The following is a 23,213-nucleotide window of genomic DNA, read 5'->3' as shown; positions in this document are numbered from 1 at the left end:
GAAACATGATAAAAAAGCACAATACTGTCAGATATAGGGCTGGAAGATGAACCCCTCAGTTGAAAGGCACTCAAGATGCAACTGGAGAAGAACAGCCTCCTCAAAGTAGAGTTGACCATGATGATGCAAATGGAGTAAAGCCCTCAGGACCTTCATTTGTTGATGAGGCATAACTCAAAATGAGGAGATACAGCTGTGAAAACCCATTAATAAACGGAATATGGAATATCCAAAGTATGAATCTAGGAAATTAGAAATTGCCAAAAATGAAATGTAATGTAATAAACATCGATAGTCCTAGGCATTATTGAGATGAAATGGACTGGTACTGGCCATTTTGAATCTGACAATCTCGTGGTTTCCTATGCTGGGAATGACAGATTGAAGACGAATGGCATTTCGTTCATCATTAAAAAGAACATATCAAGATCATCAAGGAGGTACATGCTGTCTGTGATAGGATAATATATGTATATGCCTACAGACCTGTAATGAATGCAATGCCATTCCTCTTCAATTTGTCTTTCCCATCATAGCAAACCATGCTGGTGTGGCACTGTGGGTTAATGCACCAGACTGCAAAACCATTTGAACTGCAAGGTCGGTGGTTCAAGCTCACCATCTGCTCCTTGGAAACCCTATACGGGGTCGCTATGGGTCAGAATTGACTCAACGGCACTTGACAACAACAACAACAACAAGAGGGAAGCCCAGTTAATACCATTATTATTCAAATTTATGCACCAACCACTAAAGCCAGTGATGATGAAATTGAAGAATTCTGTCAACTTCTTTAGTCTGAAATTGATCAAATATGCAATCAAGATATATTGATAATTACTGGAATGCAAAAGTTGGAATTAAAGTTAGTAGCTCTGGAAAATAGGGTCTAGATAATAGAAACAATGCTTGAGATCGCATGATAGAATTTTGCAAGACCAATGACTTGTTCATTGCAAATACCTTTTTTAAACAACATAAAAGACAACTTTACACATGGACCTCACCAGATGAAATACACAGAAATAAAATTGACTGCATCTGTGGAAAGAGATGGTGGGAAAACTCCATATCAGCCAAAATAAGGCCAGTGGCGGACTGTGGAACAGACCATCAATTGCTCATTTGTAAATTCAGGCTGAAGCTGAAGAAAATGAAAACAAGTCCACAATAGCCAAAATAAGACTTTGAATATATCCCACCTGAATTTAGAGATCATGTCAAGAACAGATTTGATGCATTAGGCACTAAAGATGGAAGACCAGAAGAGCTATGGGATGACATCAAGAACATCATACAAGAAGAAAGCAAAAGGTCATTGAGAAGACAAGAGAGAAGGAAGACCAAAATGAATATCAGAAGAGACTCTGAAACTTGCTCTCCAGCATAGAGATGCTAAAGCAAATGGAAGAAGTGAGGAGATACAAGAGCTGAACAGAACATTTCAAAGGTCAGCTCGAGAAGACAAAGTCAAAATATGCACTGACTTGGTGTTAGGAAGCCAAAAGGGAAGAGCATGCTCAGCATTTCTCAAGCTGAGGGAACTGAAGAAAAAATTTCAAACTTCGATTTGCCATATTAAAGGATTCTATGGGCAAATTATTGAATGATGCAGGAAGCATCAAAAGAAGATAGAGGGAATATACAGTCACTGTACCAAAAAGAAATCGTCTATGTTCAATCATTTCAGGAAGTAGCATATGATCTAGAGCAGATGATAAGAAGTCCAAGGTACATTGAAGTCATTGGCAAAGAACAAGGCATTGGGAATTGGTGGAATACAAATTTAAATCTTTCAACAAAGTAATGTGGCACTGGAGGCACTCACTCATCTATGCCAAGAAATTTGCAAGACAACTACCTGGTTAACGGATGGGAAGAGATCTGTATTTGTGCCCATTCCAAGAGAGGTAACCCAACGGAATGTGGAAATCATTGGACCATTTCATTGATATCCCATGCAAGTAAAGTTTTACTAAAGGTAATACAGAAATGGCTGCAACCATACACTGACAGAGAACTTCCAGAGGTTCAAGCTAGATTCAGAAGAGAACATGGAATGAGGGATATCATTGCTGATGTCAGATAGATCTTGGCTGAAAGCAGAAAATACCAGGAAGATGTTTACTTTTGCTTTATTAATATGCAAAGGCTTTCAGTTATGTGGATCATGACAAGCTATTACAGAGAATGAGTATTCGGAACACTTAATTGCGCTCATGAGGAACCTGTACATGGACCAAGAGGCAGTTGTTTGAATAGAACAAGGGAACACTGAATAGTTTAAAATTAGGAAAGGTATGTGTTGGCATTGTATTCTTTCACCATACTTAATCAGTCTGTATGCTAAACAAATAATCTGATAAACTAGATTATATGAGGGAAAACGTGGCATCAGGATTGGAGGAAAACTAACAATTTGTGATACGCAAATTATCATTTAAATAACCTTGCTTGCTGAAAACAAAGAAGACTTAAAATATTTCCTGATGAGCCTAGAGCTAGGGGGCCTGGAGGAAGGCAGAATCTCCAGTGAGTACTATCTAATCTATCTAGGTGGAGCTGATGAAATGAAATACAGATGGGTAACTCATGATACTGTAGGGAATAACGGTTATTAGGACTGATTATGAGGATTGGAAGTGCAAAAGTAGACGTTTTATAGCAAGGAAGGGAGCGATTATTTCTCCAGTCTAGGAGCGGAGGTCTCTAGGACCATCAACAGAGAAGAGCCGAGAGCGGGACCACCAGAGATCCCTGAGATGGAGACAGAGATGATGATGTGGAGTGATGAAGCAGCTGGGAACTTTGAATCCAGAGAGGGAGAGGGCTTGTGGGCCGAAGACTGGAGGGGGAGGGGGGAGAGTAGGGGGCGGGTTTCTAGGATATACCCTTTGGTCGGTTAATGATGCATGAAGGGGATTGGAACCATGGCAATGAAATGATATATGATGGAATGAATGTAAAACTAAAGTTCTCTCATGTAAACATGTAAACTATCATATAATTCACAATAAAACATTAAAAATATATATATTTCCTGATGAAGATCAAAGACCACAGCCTTCAGTATGGGTTGTACCTCAATGTAAAGAAAACAAAAATCCTCACCACTGACCCAATAAATAACATCCATGTAAATGGAGAAAAGACTGAAGTTGTCAAAGACTTCAGTTTGCTTGGATCAGCCATCAACACTCATGGAAGCAGCAGTCAAGAAATTAAATGACGCGTTGCATTAGGCAGACTGACTTCACAAGACCTCTTTAAAGTGTTGAAGAGCAAAGATGTCAGCTTGAGGACTAAGGTACACCTCACCCAAGCCATGGGATTTTCAGTAACGTCATATGCATGTGAAAGTTGAATAGTGAATAAGGAAGATCGTAGAAGAGTTGATGCATTTGAGTTATCGTATTGGAGGAGAATATGAAAGTACCATGGACTGCCAAAAAACAAATAGCTCTGTGTTGAAAGAAGTACAGCCAGTGTGCTCCTTGGAAGCCAAGATGGCCAGACTTCGTCTCTCATATTTCAGAAATATTGTCAGGAGGACCCAGTCACTGGAGAAGGATATCATGTTTGGTAAAGTGGAGGGTTGGAGAAAAAGGAAAAAATGGATTGGCACAGTGGCATTATCAGTGGGCTCAGATGTAGCAATGACTGTGAGGTTGGCCCAGGACCAGGCAGTGTTTTGTTCTGTTGTGCATAGGGTAGCTATGAGTCGGTATCCTTTTGATGGCACCTAACAACAACAAGGAGCTCTGGTAGCATAGTGGTTATGAATCAGGCTGCGAACCTCAAGGTCAGCAGTTCGAAACTACCAGCTGCTCTACAGGAGAAAGATGAGGCTTTCTGTTCCTGTAAAGATTTACAGCCTCGGAAACAAACCCTGTTCAAGGTCGCTGTTCAGAGTTGGTCGGAACCAACTCGACGGCATTTAACGACAACAACAAATTTATATACATCTTAGTTCTGGTGCTATAGGATAAGTATTGGACTACTGTTAATCACAAGGTCAGTAGTTTAAACCCACCAGCTGCTCTCAAAACCCTGTACCAGGGTCACTGCGAGTTGGAATTGACTCAACAGCATATAATGGCAACATTTATATACACGTTTATGGTGGGAATTTATTATTTTTTACTAAATGGTGACCGTTTTCATAGTTAAATATTTTAACTGGCCTCCTTACAGGTGGCTACCATTCTGCTTTCAGCTTACTATACAAAGTTGTCATTTCGAAAGCACTTTGTAACTGAGGCTGTTTTACAGATGGCAGCTTTTGGGGACTTATTTTTTGTGATTTAGTTTATAAGTGCTTTTATTTGTGAAGTATTAAAATGATATTCTGATGAATGTGGGTGAATTCCTGTAAAGTTTTAATAATATCCAAGGTTTTTTAAAAACTTCTTTTGTTTATTCAAAGATTCTCAAATCTCTAATAAGCCTTCTTCTCTTTCTAGAGTTAGGAAGTAACATAGCAGTACCTCAGGCAAAAATGGCATTGGTCCTAAACTCGCCCTTGTGGAAACCTGTCTTCAGGCACCAGATCTGTCCAGAGTTGGAATTAGATGCACATTGGCCCACTCATCTACACCAGGAGAATAAGGAGGTAATTATTCTTCTATTGTCTGACTGTTTGGAGTGGGAAATGTTTACTAATATTTACTACTTTATGTTATGAACAGTTGTCCTGCCCACCATTGTTCATTTGGTATCTCCACTGTGTACTACAGTGGTCAGTGCATAATGGGTGGTCTTAAGTATAAAGCAAATGACTCTTCAGTGCAATCTAGTATTGCTCAGGAAATCTGTCTTGATGGAATTCTCAAGCAAACATGTTGAGTCTCCTGATGCCGAATCAAACTTTATAGTCGATGATTTTTGCTGTACCTTTTGCCTTCTATCGTACTGTAGTTCATTGTCTCAGTTTGTTATGTTTTGAAAACTAAGCAAGTCTGCCCGCTGTCTCTATTTTTCATCTCTCCTTCCCTCTACCATGGTTCTACTTCTCCTCCTGCTCTCCCTCCTTGTCCTCCTCTAAGTTATTCCTCCAGGTTATTCAGTAGTTGATTACTGGATCCAGTGGCTCTTCTTCAATTTTTGTTCTCCTCTACTTGTTACATTTGGCTCCTTCAGATGCTCTGCCCTTTCTGACATCTAACTGCTTCATTGGCCTCCGTTACTGATCTCTCTTATCCCTCCTATGTACATGACAGCTTTTGTCAAGCCTTGTTCTTTTCTCCCTTTCCTCCCAACTCACCATTCCTTTATCCTTTCTGCTCTTGTCTGCTGTTGCCTCTGTGTGATTAGTTGATAAATATCCATTTCCAGCCCTGGTTCTTCTCCAGGTCCAATCCTGTATCTTCATCTCCCTGGTAGGAGTTTCTGTTTCAGTGTCCTGACCCCCTTTAAAGGAGCCCTGGTAATGCAGTTGATTAACTATTGGGCTGCTAACTGCAAGGTCAGTGGTTCAGACTGCTGAAAGATGAGACAGTGTGCTGTCTGTCATAAAGATTCCCAGTCTTGGAAACCTTATGGAGCAGTTCTACTTTATCTTATAGGCTCCACTAGTAACTTGACAGTTGTGGGTTTGTCCCCTTCAACTCAGAAGTGTAAAACCTGACGACTATGCTTCTGTTACTGACATGACTGTTTGCCCAGGCATAGAGCCGCTGCTCACCTTCATCCTCACCTGTTCTTGCTTGTCCTATCCAGGCAGCTGCAAGCCCTGCAGATTCCTTCCGGTGATGTTTATCTTGTCTCCATCTGTATCTAGGCTCTTGTCTTGTACCTGCATTACTTCAGTGGTACCCACCAAGTTGCTTGTGTTTTAAAATCACTGTATTATCTTGTCTTCCCACTGCCAAGTACCACTAGTGGCTCAATGTTGCCCACAAGGTGAAGTCTAAGCTCCTCAGTGTAAGTGTCAAGGCACCACAGTTTCCTTTCACCTTACCTATGTGAATCGAGTACCCCCCAGCGCAGTTTCCTCACTGTCCTTCGTAAATCTAACCTCTGTTCCTGGTTGTAGCCAACCCTGTTTACCCTTCAGGGTCTACCCCAGGCCTGTATCCTCCAGAAGATTTGTCTTCATGATTAACCTTCCAGGAGCTCTGGCCTTTGGACTCTGAGCACTGGGGGTTCCTTCTAGGCACGTGGCACTTGACAATCTCTTGCTTTGTGGTACTACTAGTATTAATGCTTTTAATATTTTATCTGTGTTTGCCTTTGTTTTTAACCGACTTGTCTGGTCTCCAAAATAGATGTAAACTTCATGAGAGTATGCGCCTTGTTTTATACTTCTGCTTTAACTGCGTGTGTGTTCAATGAGTCTTATTTTTTGAATGGGTATCCTAAATGTGATAATTCTTTTTTGTTCCTAGGTTAAGAACATTCCTGACAATCCCTGCCACAAATTTCTTCTTGATTTTGCACAGTCAGATCCTGCTCAGAATTCCTGTGGGCCAAATGCAGAGCTTTTCAAAGGATTTATACAGGCATGTAGAAAGCAGGCCCCAAAGACAGATATAGTTGCTGGTTCTACTATTGATCAAGCTGTGAACGCCACGTTTGCTGCTCTGGTGTATCGCACTCCAGACTTATATGAGAAGCTGCAAAAATATGGTAACTTATACTACAGGGACTATTTCTGATCTGAAGGCTAATTGCTAAGTTTTAAGATAGTGTGTCTGAAGTGAAATTTTATAAATATAAGCACATTTCTGCAACTGTTGACGTCATCTGTTACTTCTGCTTTTTTCCTGTCAAAAGATTCGTGACCAGTTGATCATTAGCAAATTGTGGCTGGTAACCTTGAGTTTCATAATTAGCAGATATTTGTCTTTATCCATAATTCTCATGGAAAATTACCGAGAACTTTAATGGAAAGAAACCTTAGCTTGGATTCTGGTCCCAGCTTAAAAACTCATTAGTCGGGCAGCTTCAGGTCAATCAGACAACATTTGGGGGCTTCAGTTTCCATATCTGTAATATTGGTTTAAAGTTGGTTAGTGCTAACATTCTAAGGAAGTCTGATGAACACCTCAGATGTTTAGATGATAGAACATACTCATGACCAAGGAGGAAAATGATGTTAACTCTTACCTGTAGACTTGCAGTTCATTTGTGGTGTCCCCCTGCCAGGTTTCCTTTGTCAGTAGCCTGTCCTCACCATCTCTTTAGCCCCTGCCTGTCCCAGGGATGCCGTTTCTGGGCATTCAGTGCATCTGCAGGAAGGGAGAGTCCCTCTTACACTCACACTAAGGGGAAAAGCATTTCAAAGCCCACCTGCAGGGGAGGTAAGGTTTTTCCAGGCATGTTAGCAGGATTTGGTCTTTCCATCGTACAAATGAAACACTCTGTTTTTTACGCAAATAACACACACACTATGCATTTTTGACATACTGTGCAATCCCCATACATTATTTTCATAACTGTGCTATATCAACATATTTTACATGTAATGACTTCAGTTTCAGGTTTTTTCTTTTTCTGTCCAGTAGATTTGATGTTAAGTCTCTGTCTTGGTGCCTGATGATATGGAGGTTTGGTTCCCAGCAGCAACCTTTTCCTTCCAGTGTCTAAAGCAGCCCCATTCTCAGCAGGATTCCTTCCCTGCTCTTCAATGCAGAAGGAAATCTCTTTTTCCATTCCTAAAACAGCTCTCACCAGAGTGGCTGACCCCAGTTCAGGAGATGTGCAGGTCTGTGCATCTTGGGCCAGAGAAGCCACTCAAACAGGCCAGGCCAGCGTGGCACACCCCGTTGTCCAGCCCCATGCTTAGGCCATTTGAATCTCCTGAGTGGGTGGATGAGCAGGTCAGGAATGAACACGTGGGCGCAGAGAGGTCCTGTGTCCCTCACTCAGGTGGGATGGGCCCATATCCACACCATCTGCTCACCAGCTTCATGTGTGCCCAGCACCACAGGACTCAGGTGTGTGTGGGCAACAGCACTCACCTGTCATGGAACTAGTCTGTGCTCGGGCTGCCCTCTGCCCAGCCCTCTACCTATCTCCATTGGATGTACCTGAGTATAGATCAGCTATAAAGAACTCAACCTCTCTCAGGCCTACACACAAACTGCCCCATACCAAATGCAGCTTCAGTTAGTATCTCAATTACCAGGGTATTATGAAACCTGATCTATGACTTCTACCTTTATTAGATAATGACTAGAAGTAACATTTTTGCACTCTTGGATGAAGGTAAATGAGGCCACAGTTCACGTCTTGAAATGTCATGAGAGACACATGGTGTATGTACAGGGGCACTATGCCAGAACTTTCTTACCTAATTTTGTCTTTTCCACTCAGTGTATGTTTGTGTGTTATTTATGTTGGCACGCTGTCTGCAGGAACAAGAGCTTCTTTCCATTAGAGTAGGTGATTGTTGCTCATGTTGTTATTATTGATATTGTTATTATCACCTACATTGCTTAAGGAGTCCTGCTGCGGCTCTATAAGATAGACACTGGACTGCTAACTGTAAGGTCTGTAGCTTTGGAATCCTATACAGGATCACTATGAATCCAAACTGACTCACTAGGCACTTAACAGCAACAATGTACTGCTTAAGTCCTATGGATCTCCCATTGCAAAGTTTATTTCCTAACTTCTCAAGCATCTCAATTACTCCTTCAAATCTTCATAACTCCTTTAAGAAACTATTTAAGTAAGGAAAACTACATTGAGGCATGAGTGATTTCTGGGAGAATATATCTCAACTGGGTGATATTGCTGAGGTGACTTGTATGGTTCTGGGGGGAAAATAATTCACCATTTATTTCTGTAAACTAATATTACCTTTGGGAGTTTTCAGTAGAGGAACAAAAACCTTGTGGGTTACAAGATGAGAAACAGAGAGTTGTTATTGTTTTTTTCTGGGGGAGACTTTCCTCAGCTCCTTTGAAAATCATGTGCATATACCTCATTCCTATTTGCAGTTGAAATGCATACAAGCAAACGTTGAAACTAGAACGACTTAGTTGTCCACTGGTGGTTCCTAGAAATAGCTACCAGTTCTGGTTTGAAGGGCATGTTGTGTCTTAGTTCTTCCTATCCCCATCGAAGATGTTGGGATCATACCTATGGACTATGTCTTAAGACTGAGCTACTTGGATGGACAAGTGGCCTTTGTACTGTTCATTTGTTCATCTTTGTGTGTCTAAAACATGGTTACCTTTTAGAGTTAGAAACATACAGGAAGACTATTTGAATTAGACTGTAAGCTGTATGAGGGCAGAGGACACATCTGGCTTTGTTGTTGCATTTTACATTGTATTCCCAGTGTTTTGTATGTTGTTGTGAAGTGCCTTCGAGTCAGTTCCGACCCATAGCGACCCTGTAGTATAGGGTTTCCGAGGAGCAGCTGGTGAACTTTGAACCACCGACCTTCGTAGAGAGGGGGCATATTCTAGGTAGTCAGTAAACATTAACTGCACAGAGCGCAGCACACTGTTCTAGTGTTCTATCCTTTGGTTTTTGGACTCATAGGTATTCCTGTTTTTACGAAAAACAGAGTAAACTTTTGCGCGTTTTACTTGTCTTATTATAAAATAATACTAATTTGTTATAGAAATGTACAAGGTACAAAAAAATTCAAAATAATTGCCAGCTAGCATCTCGTCACTTAGAGAGGTACCTCCAGGTGATCACTTTGGCTCATCTCTCTTGGAGAGTGGCTGATGTTTACTGAAGTCTTTAATGCCTTCCTGGCCTTTTACTGGGGCGTACATCTAGGTATTCATACACACACCAAAACCAAAAAAACCCAAACCTATTGTCTTTGAGGTGATTCTGAGTTATAACGACTCCAGCTATTGCTGAGTAGACCTTCTCCCCTGGGTTTTCTTGGTTGGAATCTTTACAGAAGTAGAGCAGCACGCCTTTCTTCCACAGGACCACTGGGTAGCTTTGAACCACCAACCTTTCCGTTAGTACTCAAGTGCTTCACAGTTTGCACCACCCAGGGACCTTCACACACACACACACACACACACACACACACACACATACACACACACACAAATGCAGTATATCATCCAGGTTTTTAATATTTATACTTTTTTTACGTGAGATAATTTTGTTGATACTGTTTCATAACCTCCTTTTTTTTTTTTTTTTAAGTTAACATGCCACAAGCTTTTTTCCATATCAGTAATTTTTCTCACTTGTAATGGCTACATATTATCTCCATTTCAAAACTATCAATCAACATTTGGTTTCAGAAATTTAAATGTAGACAAACGTTCCTGGCATTCCATGTATAAATAAATGCTACAAAAGGGAACTTTGCAAATTGGAATAATGTACAGAGGTGGGGTTTGGTTGTTGTTTTTTTTTTTTTTTTCAAAGGACAGAAAATTAGTATGTCTGAATTTCAAAAATGTAGACAACTTGATGCTATCTTTAGAAATGGTACAGCAATAAGACAGTAAGGGAAATGACCTTAAAGTACCACAGAGAACCCATGACAGTATTTGTGCTTTATGCATTTCCCCCCTCTTCCCTAATGTGTGAGTATCGGGGAAAGAGTTGTTTCTGTGCGTCAGGAGGTTTTGCTGTTGCTTTGTGCTAACTGTTGTAGTGGGGCACTGTATTAACTAAATGTAATCTCTTGGTCGTCCCTTCTCTCCCCAGTAAACAGCGGGGGCAAGACAGCCCTGAGCGAAGAGTTTGCACAGGTGTATTCCTTGGCTGATGGGATTAGGATATGGATGGTAAGATTTTTCTTTGCATGAAATTTTGGTATATTTTGGGTTTTCCCACCATGATATCTTGGGGTTAGGTAACTAATTCTCTTCTCAAAAATATATCTTGAGCAATATTGTCTTTTTAACCAGAGTTTGGCAATATTTAGCGTAGAACCTTACCATCATAATTTGGGAGTGTTGAGAATGTGTAGACTAAACGGGGTTCAGTTGGGCCCCCTTTACATCCTTCAACAATCCAGAGGCTTTTCTGTGGAATCCTTAGGCCTAGAGGAACAGCATTGCCTGAGAGATTGGGCTATGTTGACATTTTTAGGCAGGGGAGAGGCCTCTTCTGTCTGCAGTTTAGAAAACTGGTTCTGCAGTATTGTTTATGACAAAATCAACTGTAAGAACCTAGTTTCTATCAGTAGGAGAATAGTTGAAAAGACTATGTATTCATATGATGGGATAGTTTATAACAATGAAAATGTATCCACATGGATGATGGTGATGAGCCAGAAAACGGTAAGTTGCAGAAGAATGCATACATCTGATAGAATTTAAGTAGATATACAAACAAACCAAATCTTTGTTACTCTAGGTAAGTATGTGGTAAAAATATATGAATATATGGAAGTGATAAACACCAAATTCAGGAGAATTGTTTGTTAGACATGGAGATGAGTACCTATATATAAGAGGACCTCAAAAAGTTCATAGAAAAAATATCATTATCATTTAATTCCATTTTTCAAAAAACTCTTTGAAGCCCCGTCATATTACCTTTATTATATGTCTATCTAAAATGTAATGGAGCTCTGGTATTGCACTGTAGGATAAGCACTCAACCACAAGGTCGGTTTGTACTGCAAGATCAGTGGTTCAAGCTCACCAGCTGCTCCTCGGAAACCCTATACAGAGTCGCTATGAGTCAGAACCGACTTGATGACACTTAACAACAACTATAATGTATTATGGAGTCCTGGTGTGGGGCTAGATGATCAGCACTGGACAGCTAACCACAAGTTGGGTGGTTTAAACCCACTAGCTGCTCCTTGGAAACCTTATATAGAGTTGCTGTGAGTCAGAACTTTACAGCAACAAAAAATCATGTGTTATGGATCACTGGTATTGCTGTAGGTTAAGCATTGGGCTGCTAACTGCAAGTTTTCCAGTTTGAACCCACTAGCCACTTTACAAAAACAGACAGCCTCATTGTTCTTCTGCAGAGCAGCTGGTGGTTTTGAACTGCCAACCTTGTAGTTTGCAGCATAGTGCTTAACCCATAGCACCAACTTAAAATTATTGGTAATTGTTTTTGTTTTTATCGGGGTGAGTTTATCCAGGAACAGTCTTGGATAGAAAGTAACTAGAACCGTAGTAGATACCCAGTATATACTGGACAGACCAGTGGAGACCAAATGAAAAGGCTGTCTCAACAAGTGTCTAATAATGTCAGCTACCACAGACAGTCCAGCTAACAGGATTTGGCAATCAACAAGACACCTTGTATTTTTACCTATTGGTTAGTGTAGGACAGACTGCCAACAATTGGACAAGCTGTCAGCCTTCAAGACCTTGGTCTTTTGTGTATCACATGTGGCCTTTCTGCCTATCAGTGTTGTGGCCCATATTGTGGCCACTGCCTAGGCTGATACTAGGAGCACTGTTCTCTGCATAGAAGTCTCACCATCACCTGGAGGTGCTCCCTCATTCAGAGTAGAATCGACATCATATTCAGGTCCATCCTCTGCAGTAGACCAGGTGTGTGACCCTAGCTGGACCTTTATTTCTCTTGACCTCGGCTTCTTGATCTGTGCTTGGCACACTTTAGATAAGGTCTTCTCCATGACCAGTGTTGCAGAATTTTTAAAATAAAAAAGCCATGAGTATAATCCACTCCTAAATAGTGTGTAGTTGAAGGGAAGGTAATTTTGCAGATATGCTTGTAGACAGCTTCAAAGCCTGGGTGACTGCTCTCTCAGTCCTGTGTCCTCAACAGCTGGACCAGAACTCTCAAGTCCTGCATGATCTTAGTGCTCTGTGCTTTTGAAGTAGTTTGCTGCCACTATCCCTTGCTGCGCTAATGTCCGTTACAGTGTAATTATGTGGCTCAACTCTTCCTCCCAGTTAGAGATGAAGCAGAGGTCCCTGATGGGACTGGGGAATGAGGCGGAAGAAAAACACGATTCCGAAACGAACGAGACAAATCCTGAGAGCCTATGTGAGTGTGCTAACTTAAACTGCCTTTACTTGCTCTTCTCTTTTCATTTCAGAAGCGAGACAATCAGTGACGTAGCTCTCAGATCATTTTAGCTGAAGCAATGTTGAGCTAGGGGAAGTAACACAGCTGCCAAATGTAGTTTCCAAGGTTGTTTTATATAATAAAGCAAGAATAATTATTCATTGAGATGCTCCAAGTAGAGCATCTTTCTAATTACTTTTTAGAATGTATCAGGTGCTTTTGAGCCATATCTTGCTAGATTTTTAAGTGTGTTCACATTAGCTAAATTATGAATTACTGTCAAGTTTTTTTAGATGTGACATTAATGGTTATTTTTTAAAGCTTTAATTTTTTTAGAGAAAAACACTAGTGCTTTTACAGATTAAATAATATGAGTCAGGAGAGCTGCATGAAACTAATCCATGGAGTAGGGGGTGGGTGGGACATCAGGGAAGCAAGATTGGCTATGAGTTGATAATTTTGTAAGCTGCATGTTGAATACAGGAAGGGGTCCTTAGACAATCCTCTTTATGTATATTTGGTAATCAGTAAATGTGGTATATCACTCTATTAATGGGGTTGTCTCACCCTAAAAGAAGTTTAATAGAATATTTTCTCTCCAAAAGTAGGCATTTAATTTAATTTTGGTTTTTAAAATTGTCTTACTCTCTCTTTCTTGTTGTTATTGTTTTTTTGTTTTTTTTTCTGTATTTAGCAAGAGAGTGTATTCAGAAGAGTCTTCTGTTACTGAAATTTTTGCCCATGGATGTAAGTTCAAAAGAAAGTTGTGACAAATTAGTTACTGCTGATGAAGCTGATTCTCTCCAGCCACTTGACGAGCGCCAGAGGACAAGCTCAGTGGCTGAAGAGCACTGTCAAGCCTCGGTGTCTCCCACTGAACCAGCCACCCCGGTGCCAGCGGACAGGAGGCCTGGCCTGGACGTCCAGCCGAAGCTGCTGCCAGGCAGTGGCCCTTTGCCTGCAGAGGTGTCCCCTGCCTCAGCCGAAGAGCCCTCCTCGCCTTCCACACCCACCCGTCGGCCTCCCTTTACCCGAGGGCGACTCCGGCTGCTCTCCTTCCGATCCATGGAAGAGGCCAAACCAGTGCCCACGGTGAAAGAGAAGTACCCTGTGCTGAGGGACGTCATGGACTTCATTAAAGACCAGTCGCTCTCACAGGAGAGGTGAGCCGGGGCCGTTACCTTCCCAGCACCGACTTTTTTCACGTTGTGGGGACCCAGTTTAGTCAAAGGCTTGATGTTCAGGTTAAAAATTAGAATAGAATACCTGAAGGATGATATTATTTTGAGGATAATTAATATTTGTTTCAGAATGTTCAAGAAAAAACATAGTGATTTCTTTTTCCCCCTTTAAAAAAGTATTTTTTTTTCTTTTTAAGATTTATATGTACTTTCTTGTAAACTATTATCAGTATATAAACAGTATATAATACTATACTGTTAGCCTTAACCCCAAGAGAATTTTAGATTTGATATTTTCTGACAGAAGTATTTGTCTGGAAGTATTATCCTGGTTTGGTATTATAGAATAAGCACTGGACTGCTAACCGCAAGCTTGGCAGTTCAGACCCACCAGCTGCTCCTTGGAATCCCTTTATAGGGTTGCTTTAAGTCAGAACCAACATGACGGCACATAACAACAACATTGCATATATAATTTAGTGAGGAATTTCCTGTTCTAAGGATTAAAGCTTCATCTCTGTGATGAAGTAAAGGAAGCAAGTTTCCTTTTTAATTTAACTATTTTAATATGGGTGTTGGTTGGGCTTCTGAATAGTTGGTGTAAACCTATTTGTAATACTGAGTAATGAGTACAAGTAGTAAGTATTGACACTCTTCCTAAATGATGTTTCTAACACTCCTTTTCGAGTGGAGGGTATGTTTCCTTTCTGCCTTAGCTTAAGCAAATGTTTTCTGGGTTTTTCTGATTTAAATCTTGTCTCCAGTGTTATACAGGTGCTTTCTTTGAAGAAAGCCCAAGCCCAGAGCATCCTTGAAGTACTGCGGATAATACAGTATTGTGCAGAATCCCTTGGACAGCCTCATTGCTTCCATCCGCCTTTTATAGTTTTCCTGTTAGAACTTCTGACCTGCCAGAAAGAGTTCACCAAGTAAGTACACAGTACAAGTTTGCAAAGAAAACAAGCTGAGGTAGTTGTAAAGAAGGCCTTATTGTCTTCTCTGATAACTTCATCACGTGCACATGGGATACAGATTTACAGTCTGGACTAGTTCATTTTTCTTCCTGGGTGTATCATTTAGATGGATGTTGATGTTGGGTGGTGGGGATCGCAGTAGAAAAGATGATGAGTCAATTAGTGAAGGGGGCTGGGGTGAGAGGGCATGGTTCTCTGGAGAGGATGAAGTGAGGTCATTTGTGAAAAATACTACAACATGTGGCACGTAATTAAGTGGTGCTGGAAGGGGAGCGCTGCTAGTGGCATAATGGGTTAAGCATCCGGCTGTTAACCTTAAAGGTCAGCGATTTGAAGCCACCAGGTGCTCTGCAGGAGAAAGGTGAAGCAGTCTGCCTCCCTAAAGTTTACAGCCTCAGAAGCCCTATGGAGCAGTTCTACTCTGCCCTAAGCTCAAGTGCCTAAGCTACTGTGTTCAGCTTCTTTCTTCATAAGGAGTAATGCTAATTACAGTGATGTTCTGGCAATTGAATAAGCTGATGATTTCCTCTGTTTCTAGTTACTTTGGACACTTGGAAGCCTGTGGTGCAGAGCTACACAAAGAGATTCGAGAAACTTACTATCAGCTTGTTCTGTTTTTGGTCAAAGCAATTAAAGAATTCACTAGCATAAATGACAGGTATTGGATAGCTTTATAATTTTTAGAGGAAAAAATCTATTTTGACTTCTTTCTGATTGCAAAAGAAATATAGGATCATTGTTGAAAATAACAGAAAAGCATAAAGAATAGAACAAAAATAACCTCTAACCCTACCATTTAGAGCTAACTATTGTTAACATAGTAGTTTAATTTTCTTCTAGTCTTTGTCTGTATGGTGTGCACTCTTTTTTTCAGGCTTGGGTCAGGTCTTAAAATATAATTTAAGAATTCATAACCTCTTATTTTCAGTTTTTGATACAACATTCACAGTTAGTTACATTTAAAACGGGTTTAAAGCTGTATTCTAGTCTTCTTACTCAGTGGTTTATCAATTTTAAATGACTTTTCTGTACATCTCAACTGCACATCCTTGGTTACTTTTTGCCTCACTTGGTCCTGTTATTTGTCATAAGATGATATTTATTGTGTTTAATCCTTTTCCTAAAAATGTGCAAAGGTAGTAGTCCTGGCAGACTGGAAAGCATGCTCTTAGACCTTTGAGAATTCTTTTGCTCAAGCTGTCCTTTGAAGAGTGTCTATATAGAGCATGAGAGATTCGAAGGAAGATTGAAGGAATTTCACCAGCAACCTGATACTTCCTTCTGCTTTCCGTTTACAAACACACCAGGTCTCTGTAGTGCCTGTTGGTAGTGAGCAGCAGTGCTAACTGCCCCTTTTGTGACCCCTTTAGGTCCTTGCTGCCTGCCCTGTCCTGTGTACAGACTGCACTGCTCCACCTTCTGGATATGGGTTGGGAACCCAGGGATCTCTCCTTCTTTGTTGATATTCAGTTACCAGATCTCCTCATGAACATGTCACAAGAAAATATAAGTGTCCACGACAGTGTGATCAGGTGAGTCCTCAGTCTTGCAATCTTGAGTTCCTAAAATAGATGACCAAATGCAGGAATTGTATTACAGAGTTTAAGAGCACGGGCTCAGGAGCTAGACTGGCTGTGTCATATCCTGGCTTTGCCACATACCAGCTGTGCAGTTTATTCAACTCTTTCTGCCTCAGTTTCCTCATCTTTAGAGCTAGTGGCAATAATGGCACTACTTCACAGTATTGTGAGATATAAGCAAGTTACTGTTTAAACATTTAGAACTATGTGTGGCACATTGCAGTGCTGTGTAAGGAGGTATTGTAGACCCTGAGGGTAAGACTCCTTTGCTTGTTTTTTGTAGTTCCTAGAATAGCTTGTTGAATCAGATAACACTTTTCCATAGTTTTGGTTACAGTACATGTGTGTGATTTGAGTCATTATAACATCTTGCACATTTTAAGGGCTTACAGTATGAGAAAAGAGTAGTATGCAAAGTTTTCTTCTTGTACCCATTATAAGTATCTCTCCACCTGCTCCAGTTCCCTAACCCCATTAACCACTTATGTGCATAGAAAAGAAAGGAGAAGAGAATTGGAGAAGAAAAGCAAGTGCTAAGAGGAGAGAACTGGAAGGGAATAAATGACTAAGTCAACACTGGGACAATTTGCTCTCTCTCAGAAGAGCTATTGTGAGAAAAGGCAATAAAGCTGTCCCCTTGTTTACTGAAGGATATGTTGCCCACGGCCAGTCTGCTCACTGTTATCATGTATGATGTACATGATGTAGTCCTTGGGGATGGGGCTACCCTTCCTCTGGAAATCCCTTGTAGCACCTCATCCATAGCTGAGTAGACCCAAAATCAATTAGTTGGAGTGCGTGGACAGGTTTGTTGGGAGGTAAATATTTTCATTTGCTATCAAGCAAATCCTTCAGTGTTTAGAATCCTGGTCACCAAAATGAACTGAAAACCAAAATGATGGTCATTTATGCTTTTGAATCTAAAAGAAGCCCATGAGAGATTATCTACCTGAAATCTTTTATTTAAAATGAGGAAACTGACGGCTGGGGCTGAGAATTGTGTCAACAGCGACTGATGGTAGATCCAGAGCCACAGGCTCTCCTGACTCCCTTCTCACACTGTTGCCACTGATATGTGCTGAACACATCAAAATAAAAATATTAAGAAAAAAAAAAAAATTTATTTGACCCCAGTGCCTGGCACATAGTAGGTTCCCCACAAATGGTTGTCAGTTGGGATTGTTCCACGTAGGCACCACCTTTCAAGCACATTGGGGTTTTCTCTAGAAAGAGCTTCTCCTGTTGGTATCAAGCTATTAAATACCTGGCAAATCCCGGGGCTTTGAAGAGCAAACTGACCGTTTCCATTCAGAAGCTTACAAATGTCCACTATGGTGGACTGCTAGGACAATAGCCTGCTAACCAGCACTTTCCTGGATTATTGGGAGAGGCATGCTTTTCTCTCTTTATGTCCTTCTTTCAGCCAATGGAGTGAAGAAGATGAGCTTGCTGATGCCAAGCAGAATTCAGAATGGATGGATGAGTGTCAGGATGGCATGTTTGAGGCCTGGTATGAAAAAATAGCCCAGGAAGATCCCGAGAAGCAGAGGAAAGTAAGACCTCTCAACTAGAGTGATGGGAAGTGATTTGGTAGGAGTCTGGAGAGAAGAGTCTGCCTGGGGGAGTGCCAACAGGCTGTTCCCAAAAGGGCCCCAGTGACATTCAGTACCTTAAAGAGTCTGCTGTCACCAAGCCTGATCTTTAGCTGGAGGGGCCCTGAATCCTAATGTGACCACATTCAAAGAGTAGCTCCCTCCTTTGGGACTGGACTCAAGGAAATTGGCTCCTATATTAGATGAGGTGCCCGTTTATTAATTTACAGGGAGAAAGAAACTCTCTGAAGGGCCTGGACTCTGGTGTCCTCAGCTGTCTGTAGGTTGCCCAGTGAGCACAGAAGTAGCCGTGCCTGTCCAGTCAGAGTTATGTGACCCAGTGTGTAAAGGTCCCATGAAGCGCTTACCATGTCATGTCTACCCTGTGTTAGACCTGCCACTGGCAACAGATTCACCTGTTTTCTCAGTACTGAGTGCCTACTATGTGCCAATCACTTTGCTTATACAGCACCTCTGTGGCACCTGGATGGTGCTTTGCGTTGTTCTTGCATCTGTTAGTATCTTACTGGGAGCTAGGCTTTACTTCTAGGGTGGCCTTGCATATTTGCTCTGGTCTACTGTTAGATGTTGACTTACGCTGATTTACTTCCGTCTTTTCTAGGCCCTAAAGATAAACTGTACTGTAGCCTCCAAGTATCTTCCAGTAAAATAATTTGCTTGCTCAGGAAAGTCTTCCCAAAAAGTTTTCTTTTCAGTTCCAGGAGAGAGTGTTCCCTTTGCATTGTTGCCTGTGTCTGTGAACACTACCTTCATCCAAGCCAGAAGTCTGGATGGTGTTCGTGACTGTTTCTTTCACTAACCCTCTTATCCAGTCAGTCTCCCAGGTTCCTCACTTCTACTTCCTGAACACCTTTCAGATCTGTCCACCTTCTGTCATCGCTCCCCACTGCCTCAGTCCCAGCCCTCACTGCCAGTCACAGTGTCAATTTAGCAGATTCTATCCTGGTTAGTCTTGGCTCTCATCAATTCATTCTTCACTCAGCAACCAGCGGAAATTTAAAAATAGATCCGATCCTATCACTCTTCTATTTACAAACTGTTAGTGACTCCTTAGACTAGCATTCAAGACCCTTTTGTAACATTTTTAACTTTGTTTATGCCCCCTCTGGTCTCTATCTCCATACTGAATTATTGCCAATTTCATGAGCCTTTGTTTTTATATAAATACAAAATGCTCTTCCTTCTGGCATGCCCACTGCCCTTACCCAACTAATTCCTATTTGCCCCTGAGCTGAGGAGTTATTTCCTTTGGAGAACCTCCCTTGACCTTCCTCACGCCCACTGCTGTCCCACTTCTAAATTCTGTTAGCCTGTTCAATGTGCCCATCAAAGCCCTTTCATACAGTGTCATGTTTGCTCAAGGGGATCCTGACTAGACACTGAACACATTCATTGTCTAATCTTGCACCTAGTACAATGTCTGGAGCATCCTAAGTACCTAATAAGAACCTACTGAAGGAGTGAATTGATGAATGAAACGTGACTGCATTAGGAAATCTGTTGGTTAATTGTGTTGGTTTCACCTTACAGATGCACATGTTTATTGCTCGCTACTGTGACCTGTTAAATGTGGACATCTCTTGTGATGGTTGTGATGAGATTGCCCCCTGGCACCGCTATCGGTGTCTGCAGTGCAGCGACATGGATCTCTGCAAAACTTGTTTCCTAGGTAAATATCAGGACTCAGTGTGCCTCATCCAGAAGTGAAAATTCTTTTCTGTTTTCTGTGATCTTTTTTTTTTTTTAAACTTTCATTGCGTTGTCTAGAACCCTTATGGTGCAGTATGTAACCATGTGAAAAGCTGAAGAATTCAATCCCATCAGCCATTCTATAGGAGAACGATGTGGCTATCTGCTTATGAGAAGACTTATAGCTTGGGAAACTATGAGGGCACTTCTCCTCTGTTCTGTAGTGTCGCTGTGAGTCAGAATGAACTAAACAGTTCATTGTCTGGTAGTAATCTTTGACCTGCTGGCAGATCTGACCCTTATCTCCTCAGCGAGATGGTAAAATCCACAGGTCTGTTATCTGAGGTGTCTTCCATCTTCTATCAGACTAGGTGTAGGACCAACATTTCATTGAGCATCCAGGATATAGTTTGGCCTTTGAATCATATAATGTTTGCGAGTGGCAAAATATACACCAAAAAAGCAAACTTCAGACATTTTTGAGTAACTTAACTGGTAGTGCTGGTCCTTCTAGAAGCCCATTGCCCCACTCTACCTCACACTGCTGTTTCTTTCTCCCAGGTGGGGTCAAACCGGAGGGCCATGGGGATGACCATGAGATGGTCAACATGGAGTTTGCCTGTGACCACTGCCAGGGTCTGATCATTGGCCGGAGGATGAATTGCAATGTGTGTGATGACTTTGATCTTTGCTACGGATGCTATGCAGCAAAGAAGTACTCCTATGGGTAGGTCTCAGGTGGCCTGTTGTTCTCTTGCCTTTCATTTATGTGTTCCTTTGTGTGAAAAGGGAGCTTTTTACATTAAAACCAAAATAAGACTTTGATATTAAACATAACTTGGTAACAGAAAAATCAATACAATGAACCCACGTATACCCATTACCCAGAGTCATCATTATGAAAGGTTTACTATGTGTGCTTAGTTTCTTTCTTTGTTAAACTATTTTTAAGCAAATTCCTGACCTCACATTGTTTCCCTCTTACATACTTCTTCCGCACCTCTCAAAATCATTGGCATTTTCTAGCATGATCAGCTATTATCACCCTTTGCTTTCTTCATAATAAAGAAATCTTACTTAACCTCCTTTCCATGGACAGTCTTCTGGGGGTGGTGAAATCCTGAATGGTACATACAGGGCTTGTGCTTGCTCATTTTTCTGGGTTGAAGATCCATACCTCTTTAAAATTTCAGAGGATTCTGTAATTTAGAAGCACCTGTATCAGTCACAGCCTTAGGTGAGATCAATGCCCATTGTTAGCACACATGTGCTCCCTTCAGGCCTGCTCTCCTTTTTGGAGCCTCACAAAGGCTGGGCCTTAAGAATGTCTTCCCTTTGCAGCCATTTGCCTACCCACAGCATCACAGCCCATCCGATGGTGACCATTCGGATCAGCGACCGGCAGACACTCATCCAGCCCTACATCCACAATTACTCCTGGCTGCTCTTTGCTGCCCTGGCACTTTACAGTGCCCACCTGGCCAGTGCAGAGGACGTAGATGGGGAGAAGCTGGGCTCCCAGGCCCACAACAGTGCCACCATCCTGCGGAGCCAGTGTGTGCAGCTGGTCGGAGACTGTCTGATGAAGGCTCACCAAGGAAAAGGTTCCTCATGCATGGAATCAGAACTACCCTTTGCTGCTTGGGAGGGAAGAGCCCCAGCTGTGTTCTACGGGTTGTTGTTAGGTGTTGTCGAGTCCTTTCTGACTCATAGTGAACTTGTGTACAATAGAGCTCCAGACTGCCCGCTCCTGTGCCGTCCTCACAGTTAGTCTTGTGTTTGAGCCCATTGTGCTCCACTGAGAGGTCACAGAATGTGCTTTTCCTTAAGAGGGGCTGCCCCTGGTGTGAAGTTTAATCTTAAATTCCCAAGTGCATTTAAGAGAAATGTTGGCCTTAAAGTAGCATTTAGTTTCTTTAAAATATTTATACGAAGATATAAAAAGGTTTATTAATAATTGAAACCCTTGAAGTGTGTGTGGATAGAGTGTTTTGTATTTGTACTGACCCAACTTAACCTTTGCCAAAAGAATCCAGACATCCCTTAAGCTGAGGTGCAAATCTCTTTGCACACACATGTATTATGGGTGAGGGCCGCTTGCAAGCTAAATCATTTGACTCATAAAACACCTAGATAATTTTGATTTTACCAAGGGATACAGGAGAGAAAATAACTTGTATGTTAAACCTCTGAGGTGCCTGAATTTTTCTCAAAATTCTGTACTTGTCATTCTAGTCAGGTCTGTATTAAGTTGTTGTTAAGTGCCTTTGAGTCAGTACTGGCTAATAACAACCCTGTCTTCGTGGGAGCAGAAAGGCCTCATCTTTCTCCCGCGGAGTGAACCTTGTAGCTTGTAGTCCAGTGCTCTTATCATACAGAGCCACTGTGCTCCCTGTATTAAGTTGTTGGTAAGTGCTGTTGAGTCAGTTCCAACTCATAGAGACCCTGTATAGGTTCAAACCAACCTTGAGGTCCAGTGCTTATCCTATAGTGCCACATCAGGACTCCCTATATTAAGTCAGGTTAGATAATAAAATGCTTCAAAACTGTTTTGTTACTTACATGCTAGTAGGAATTTAGAAATCTAGTTGCATGGTACTATATAAAAATTGGTGCCAAATAAATTACTCTGTTGTATTTTTTGCCTTCTGGTGTTAGTAAAGTGCACATATCCCTCATGCAGTGAACTTTTGCTGTCTGAGATCAAGACCTGACTAGATTTGGATAGCTGGGGTGTTAACCTTGTATACTCTTCAGTTTGATCTGTATAGAACGCAGCTATCTATTTCCATAGTGTGGCAAATGATTTATGGTATTTGTAGGAAAATAACCCTTGTTATAAAACTTCAACCATCCTCTCGTTTGTTATCCATACAGGTCTTAAAGCACTAGCTCTTCTTGGCATATTGCCAGATAGTGAATCCAGCTCAGAAAATTCATCCCTGCCAGTCCCAGTGCCCACCTGCACATCAGAGGAGCAGCTGGAAAGGAAAGCTGTCCAGGCTGCTGAGGAGCCATCAGAGGCCGGCTCTTTTGTGCACTACAATGTAAATACTTCTTCACTGTACCAGTCTTAAGAAAGAGCCATACCCTAGGGTAGTTGTAAGGAGTTACATTATGCACATTGAGTTCATGTATGTGAGGTGCTTAGAACAGTGTTCGTGGTATGTTCCATCATTAGGGTTGTGTTGTTGTGTGCCATGTATAGGGTTTCTGAGGCTTTAAATGTTTGCACTT

The 23,213-nt window shown here is 41.5% G+C and overlaps 1 protein-coding gene across 1 annotated transcript in view; it reads left to right on the top strand.

The window, feature by feature from the left end:
* Positions 1-23,213, top strand: part of ZZEF1 (zinc finger, ZZ-type with EF-hand domain 1) — a 150,169-nt gene that overhangs the window by 97,518 nt on the left and 29,438 nt on the right. The window contains exons 25-37 of the mRNA XM_006863278.1: positions 4,464-4,612; positions 6,387-6,627; positions 10,642-10,721; positions 12,825-12,918; positions 13,634-14,102; positions 14,885-15,049; positions 15,633-15,752; positions 16,465-16,626; positions 18,098-18,227; positions 19,818-19,956; positions 20,538-20,703; positions 21,318-21,580; positions 22,854-23,023. Coding sequence (XP_006863340.1) covers positions 4,464-4,612; positions 6,387-6,627; positions 10,642-10,721; positions 12,825-12,918; positions 13,634-14,102; positions 14,885-15,049; positions 15,633-15,752; positions 16,465-16,626; positions 18,098-18,227; positions 19,818-19,956; positions 20,538-20,703; positions 21,318-21,580; positions 22,854-23,023 — 2,348 coding nt within the window. The remainder of the gene's footprint in view (positions 1-4,463; positions 4,613-6,386; positions 6,628-10,641; positions 10,722-12,824; positions 12,919-13,633; positions 14,103-14,884; positions 15,050-15,632; positions 15,753-16,464; positions 16,627-18,097; positions 18,228-19,817; positions 19,957-20,537; positions 20,704-21,317; positions 21,581-22,853; positions 23,024-23,213) is intronic.

The sequence above is a fragment of the Chrysochloris asiatica genome, unplaced genomic scaffold (assembly GCF_000296735.1).
Source record: "Chrysochloris asiatica unplaced genomic scaffold, ChrAsi1.0 scaffold00054, whole genome shotgun sequence".
Classification (NCBI taxonomy): Eukaryota; Metazoa; Chordata; class Mammalia; order Afrosoricida; family Chrysochloridae; genus Chrysochloris; species Chrysochloris asiatica.
This window is presented reverse-complemented; position numbering and strand designations above follow the sequence as displayed.